We start from the raw sequence: 7,506 nt of genomic DNA on the forward strand, positions 1-7,506 counted from the left end.
ACTTTCAAAAAACTATTATTAAAGATCTTACATTTCTACTTAAACTAAATAAATGAACATTTAATTTGATTTCTTATTACATAGTTAATCGAGCTTAAGATGCTTCATATCCCATTACAGTTGAATATATTCCACTTATATCTTTCCAACTTGGAATGTTCAAACAAACTGATATATTTGGACTAAATTTCAATTATGCTAGGTCAATTTGAATAATAGTTGTAGTTATTGACATGATGCAATGAATATCTAGTATATTATGAAGGATTCAAATCACCTGTCCCTTTCAATCGTCTCTTTCTCTACCCTTTAATTGAAAAGTGTCATCTATGCAAGAAAAAGTAGACAACTGAGAAAGAGAAAAGTCAGTGCTTAGAACAAGAGAGAGAACTTTCCTTGCTGGTGTTATTTTTCAATTCAGGCAGACAGAAGAAAGGGTAGAAAATTAAAGAGTAGGTAATTGATGTTGTTGACACTTTAACAAGGGATAAGCAAGGGACTAAAGTTTCTTAGTGATGGCTCATAAATGTTGCATGTTACATATGTATTATCTATGGATAAATTGATCAGGTAATTTTTCAGCGTCATCTTCTTCAGTTATTGAGACAATTTCTCTAATGGCTCTGCTACTTCCTACATTCTTCCAGCTGCTACCAAATGAGATCTCACCGTCATAGGTTCCTCTGGTGATGATGATCTTGGAATTCTCTGCCTCAGTAGCTGTGATTTCTGAAGTCGAAGGACTTGATACATCTTGCTCATTGTTGGTGGGAGCAATGCTCTTTCCCTCATCAGAGGGAGAAGGGTTGTTTGTGACCACTACAATATCTGGGTTGTTCAAACTATGCATTGTTCCTCTTCCTGAATTGTCACCTCCTTTGGAATGCAAAGAATCTGAGTGTTTTCTTGAGGTTGATTTGTTCTGCAGAGATTGTTTAGCCCTTTTGTGCCAATTTTTGAGGCCCATAGAAACACTCTCAGTGAAAATTTCTCTCCTCATGCTAGAACCCATCTGACACAATGACAATGTAATGTGAGTGTCATGTTTACTAAGAGATTCTATGAAAGTATGTGAATAATATTTCTCCTCCCCTGTTAATATTGGCATCAGTTACATGTAAATTTTACGTAATAATTGACAAATTAAACAGCAAGTAAAATGAATATCTAAAGGACTTATTTATATTTACCTGAGTAACAAGTGCAAAAAGGGGAAGGGTGACATAACCACAAAGAAGCTGCACAGCTATACCCATTCCAATCCTTATGCCAATGTCCTCATTTTCTCTATTGAAGCAAGACCTTGGACCAAATTCATACTGTTGTTTGTGAGTATTATCAGCACAAAAAAATAAACTTCTCTAGAGTATCATTACTTACCCAAGTCCAGGTGAAGAATGCAAGTTGAAAGGAGTTCTGTCAAAAACAGTAACAGATGACTCATTAGGATGTTTAAACATAAGCAAAATCCTTTTCATCTATTGTTCATGATGATACTTTTAATGATTCCATCGATGGTATGTTTGTTATAATATATACCTACCTGGATAAGGATGAACTTGAGTAAATGCAGAAGCCATTCAGGTCTATGAAACCAGAAATGGGCATCACTGGGTGTAACAAGTAGACTTCCTTTGATCACTGGGTTTGCCTTGCAACTATCTACACACATCTTTGTTATTATGACTTGGAGTTTTGTCCCAGCTAGTAAAGCAACCTTAAATACAAAACATAATGAAAACAAGTCACGACAAAATCAAAAAAATAAAAATCACATGTCTGTTATTGGGATGAACAATATTGTGTGAAATAGATAAAGTGTACCATGAGTGGAATAAATGGAAGCCAGTAGTAATTATAGAACTCTGCAAGAAAAACGAAACCATTTGTTAAACACTGATGGTTTGTTGCAAAAGAAATTATTTTTATCCCATAAAACTGTAGTCTTTGTTTGGATAAACTTTTCAAGAAATCATATGTAAAAGATTGTTTATAAGTTTGATTATATAATTTAAAAGAGAAACTTGCTGTGTATACTAGGGAGATATTAATGCCACATGTCATACCATGTGCACTAAAAAAGATGAAAAGTATGGAGAAAATCCAGATCCAAATCCTGCAAGAGCATCAAAAGCTGGGGTTTGTGAGTTTTTCGACCTTGAAATTTAATCTTTTGTAACTACAAGAATCTGCTATATAAATATTGAGGTGGAAGAAACTGGTTGTTTACAAGACTAGGAACCTTGTTTCTGATTTGATCATAGGAAATACCTGATTCCCATAACCTTCTCGAAATCTTCATCATAAGTTCGGGAAAGAAATTTCTTGAAGTTGAAATTGCTGCCTAAAGAAACATTAGCCTGCAATTTCAGCAAAGAAAAAAGCCTTGTTTGGTGTCACTAGGGAATAAGAATGTTTGATAACTTACTTTATTATAATGAGGCTCGTTCCAGAAAAGCCAAAACCTATAAACAGTAAATTTTGTCTAAATTCTTGATGCTCAAACAGTGCCATGAATTCCTAGTAAGAGACTTGGTATAGATGATTTTCACTTACTGCAATGAACCCATTTCGTAGAGTATAGTAATCATCTTCTGAGACTGAGATATAAAACTGCCGAATAAAGCAAACCTATAGAACCAACATAACTTTTAATCAATAAGGTGAATATTTGGATGGTTTTCTAGCAATATTTAACATCAGAATTGAAGATCTTTTACTTGTTTAAACTTCTTCTAACATCAGAAATCATATGAAGGGAAGACATTAAATAGAAAGAGAGAATGATAACTATTACATCTAATTTTTCCTTTACTTTCACTTACCATCCAAAGCAAGGGAGAATGATAACTCCAGAAATTCAAATGACGTTTTCCAATTGTTGTTTGACCTGTATACTGGAACCTTCTTGGGTCTGCAAAAGGAAAGTTTAAGGATGAATGAAAGTAAATAACACTATGTAACAGTGAATGTCATTTGATAAAATTTTCTTGTAAAACCTAAGTACAGTTTCTCTACAATGACAAATAAATCAAGAACTTAGGTCACCATTAGCTATCTGATATTCCAGTGTTCGAGTCTCCTCCTCCCATCTTTTCCATCTTCTCATCTGTCAATAAAAAAAAATAGTAATATCAATTGTGGATTGAACTAATACTATCAAGCTAGGACATGTCTCTAAAATAATGGTTCTTACCTACACTCAACATGTATAAAATACCGATACTCGACTAAGTGTCTAATTTAAAAGATACCTTTTTATCTATTAGATAATTTTCACATAACTCTAACATAATATTAATAAAATGAAACACAATGACACTTTAAAAACATTAATTTGTTTGCATAAGTTTTCATTATGAATATAGAAATAAACAACAAATGTTATATCATCTTACTTTTTACTTTTTAGATATTAGATAGAAGCACTAGATTAATTTTTATTTTAGATAATAATATGTTTAGATTATTATATTTGAGTAAATGATTTTGAACATATAAATCTTAGATATTACACATGTAAGTGTCTATATATGTGTTGGGTTTAATGTGCGTGTCAGTATCTGTCGTATATAACTATAATGAATAATTATTCTAAAACTTGAATGTAACTTAAGATAATAAGTTTATGGTTCTTTGTATGATTTTTTATTTTTTTTTCATTTTTAATTAGTGTACAACTTAAATTTGCACTTCAAATTTCCAATAGTTTTTATTACTATAAAATATGATTACCCTTAATAGGTTTGTTGTGATGCCTATATATCATCCTATATGAAAATTATAAAGCTTTTATATTTTAAGATGAATATATAAATTTAAATATTTCACAAGTTCTTTTTATCGACAAATAAATATTTATATATATAATGAAGTATTTGGAGTGCTGCAACCTATTTGTAGAATATATGACCATAGATTTTCCTCTTAGATCCTCCTATTTGCTTCAACCTATTTACATAATATATTTACATATATTTCCTTCTTAGATTCTCCTATATTTTCTCATAGTACCTATATCATTCGTTCAAAATATCTATCTCATGTACATTAAAAATTAACCTCTACGTGTTATTTTAAGCAAAATATTGCACTGTTATCCATCCCTCAATCAGAAAAGGAAACACGTTATACTTTCTTTAAAATTAGGATGGATTTTGAGGTATAAAAAGTGAAGAATTAGTTGTATCAATACTTTTATTTATAATTGAAAATGAAAATTCATTTTAACCATGGGATGTCTAGTTTGAGAGGATACTTTATTGTTCCTGCTTTCCATTATAAAAATGTCATCATCTTATTTTCATTTAATCTTTTATTTTGAAAATTTTATATAAAAATTGTAAAAAATCTAAATGGTAAACTTATTTTTAAAAAATCAGAAAGAAAATGAAAACATTGGTTATATATTCCAAAAGGAAAATTATCATTTAATCACAGTCAAACCCCATTCGGTCTTTGAAGTAATTTAGTTGAAACAAATTGGTGAAAATGGAGATGCGAACAAAGATATATATACATAGCTTATGTAAGATTTTCTTGGTCTCTAAAGCAAAATCAATTTTGAGTTTCACATTTGTGTGCTCTTTGATCAATTTATATTGTTGCACATTATACAATAATAAAAAATGGGTATTATAAAGAATAAACTTAGTTGTGTACTGCCATTTTTAATCATCATTGTTGTTTGGATGTAATTTAACTTGGGATTATAATAATTCTACTTACATATATTCTATATTTCCACATGTTGGTTAAATTAGTATAATATTTTGTTTAAACTAGTATAATTGTTAGTTAAATAACCAATATGCTAATTATAATATATCCAAATATTACATAAATTAAATTGTTACCAACCTCATGATAATATAAAAAAAAATCAATTATGACAGTATTTGTGTATGGAATCAAATTTAATTGATTAAATAAGTTAAAATAATTGGTTGCATAATTCAATTTTTTTTATTATAATGGGGACATATGATATATTAATTTTTTTCAATACCACAATATTTTGATTAACTTTGGTACAATATTTTGGTTAAATTGATACAATTGTTAATTAAATTCTAAATAAGTAGTATTAAATTAGTGTATGCAATTTTAGAAATATAAATCTGTGTTTATAAATTAAATAAAAGGAGAGAATATATATTAAGAGAATAATCAAACTTTTGCTTTAGGTGTAATGGTGGACAGTTGGTACTTCTGACTAAGTAAATAGTAATCGCACTCTAGAATTTATATGCTGATAATGATATAAGAAATAATGTTGAAAATTTTACTATATATAGCCAGTGTATGGTTCTTCTCAGGTTTCAGGTTACGTGTTATGAAAACTGCTATGGGTAGACAAATTCTTCCTTCATATTTTCAAATTATTGAAAATGGTGGACATACCTTTGCCTTCCCGAGGCACATTGTCAATGTACAGAACAAGATGTGAAACACAGCCAGAAAGGAGATGAATATATTCAGTTGCAGGATTCCATCACTTGAAATTAAACTAACCATACCCTGCACATCATCATAACAAATTTTTAATTTTATAGTTTTTAATTAATAATATGATTAAATATTATGCTATTACTTGCATTTGACTTACGGTATGTGTTTGATGAATGGATATAAAACATCTTCTGCACTTTTTTTTTATATATTTATTTATCTACACACTTAAGGAGCTTGATTATTGAAAATTCTATGTCACGAATTTAAAATAAATAAATGGGTGTAAATCTTAAAATTGAATTACACTTAAAATTTAAAATTTAATGATTAACAAATATAATTAAGTTAAATTGTTTGACCTTTGCTTCACAGTAGTTGACCTCAACTTCAGATTCGTTTGTTGCAGGAGCTACGTCAAATTCTGAGGGTGATGTATGAGTAGCTGATAACCCTGTTAATTCTGCAGCATCTTTGCATGGCAGAAAATATGTTGCCACATCCTTGTTGATGCATATTTTCGATATTGGCACTTCCGACATGATGGTGAGAAGAAAGGACATGAAACCGAATTTCATCATTTCTATGATTCAACCAGCAACAATACCAAATTCATAAGCGTTTCATCAAAATCACAGTTGTTTTTGTTTCTCATAAAACTAATAATGAACTCTCCATCTTAATGCATGCAAGTTGCAGATAGAAGATAATAATTAATAACAAAGTCAATTCCAGAGATGAACATACCTGTTTTTGTTTTAGTCAATGCCCTCCCTAGTGATTTTCCTTTCCTTTTCCTTAAAAGCTGGAGCATATACACCAAAACTATAGGTCAGAATTAATCAATTTTAAATATTTACCATGAACCAAAACACGTATTTTAAAGCTATAATTTCTTTCTCTTATATATACTGGAATTGTGTTTAAAGAATTTATAATCAGAAGTTCTTTTTAATATCATTAACAAACTTTTATTGAAATTTTGAATGCATTTTCTATTGGAATTCTGAACATTACCTCAGTCAATTTGTGGAGACTACCCTCAATGATCAAAGATATTAGAAGAAAGAAGAAGCAAAAAACTGATACAGCCCATGTTGCAGTTTCTTCCAGGGATCTTTCTTCTCCTATTTCCATAAGAACAAGCCTTTGATTCCTTAATTTTCTTCACTTTCTGCCAAAGATCTTGAGAAAAAGAGAAGACGAAACTATAACTGTGATGTGTAAGCATAGATATCCATGATAGTATATGACAGTAGGGTTAAGTTAGGGCAAGATTTTGGTGAAGAATGAAGAACTGTGCCAAGTAGAAGTGGGTGAGTCTTACATGTGCTGTGATCTTTTTATAGAGATGATGTGTGGTAGTGAAATAGAAGAGGGAATGGATTTGCCACTAACACAAGAAAAAAATATTAATAAATTAGTCCCACAAGCAACATATATGTTTTTTGTTTTATGGTTGAATCTTAGAACAAAGTACACCGTACACAATGCTTAATTTGGTTTTTTTTCAAAGCCGTCAGAGCTGTCAAATGATGAATTAATTTTGATGCTTCAATTCTGCAAAATCTTGGCCAGGTACAGCCAAACACACATTGACTAATCTCCAATAATCTATGATTATGGACTAATCAATAGAAGTTTATATGGCTACATTTTTGAAAAATTTAAATATATTTGGTTGTTAATTGTTGGTTATACATATATATGATCATGTGGAGGTTGGAGAGGTGAAGCATGAGTTATTTTATACAAACTGATACTATTAATTTTTTATAACTACACATTTATTTAAGATCGAGTTAAAATTTATTAAAAGCTTATATAATCTCTAGTGGAATTCAGTTGTAGTTTACATAAAGTTAAGCAACATAGTTGGTAAATTTATTATCAGTGCAAATAATATGACAATACTTATATACAAACGTTGCTTATTATTTAAGAGAAAAGTGTTCTAGATATTGAACACTAGTTTTAATACTTTTAAATTTGAAGTAATTTTTCTGTGAGCGACATTTCTAACAAAATGAAGATAGAGAATTTAAGTTTGTCTGT

General features: G+C 29.7%; 1 protein-coding gene across 2 annotated transcripts; it reads right to left on the reverse strand.

Moving 5' to 3' along the window:
* Positions 1–438: 438 nt before the first annotated feature.
* On the reverse strand, positions 439–6,751 carry LOC108340144 (MLO-like protein 12). Of its 2 annotated transcripts, none has more exons than XM_052877875.1 (14): positions 6,469–6,751; positions 6,199–6,256; positions 5,814–5,983; positions 5,404–5,520; positions 3,049–3,109; positions 2,826–2,914; positions 2,557–2,631; positions 2,272–2,360; positions 2,067–2,116; positions 1,825–1,865; positions 1,544–1,717; positions 1,381–1,416; positions 1,191–1,319; positions 439–1,012 (listed from the first exon to the last, which is right to left on the reverse strand). In XM_052877875.1, the coding sequence occupies exons 1-14, from the start codon at positions 6,586–6,588 to the stop codon at positions 548–550; spliced, it is 1,674 nt and encodes a 557-aa protein (XP_052733835.1). In that variant the 5' UTR covers positions 6,589–6,751; the 3' UTR covers positions 439–547. The 2 variants fall into 2 exon arrangements, with proteins under 2 accessions (XP_052733835.1, XP_017432855.1); XM_017577366.2 differs by having other exon boundaries at positions 5,814–6,034.
* Positions 6,752–7,506: the final 755 nt, after the last annotated feature.

This window comes from Vigna angularis, chromosome 5 (assembly GCF_016808095.1).
Source record: "Vigna angularis cultivar LongXiaoDou No.4 chromosome 5, ASM1680809v1, whole genome shotgun sequence".
NCBI classification, from domain to species: Eukaryota; Viridiplantae; Streptophyta; class Magnoliopsida; order Fabales; family Fabaceae; genus Vigna; species Vigna angularis.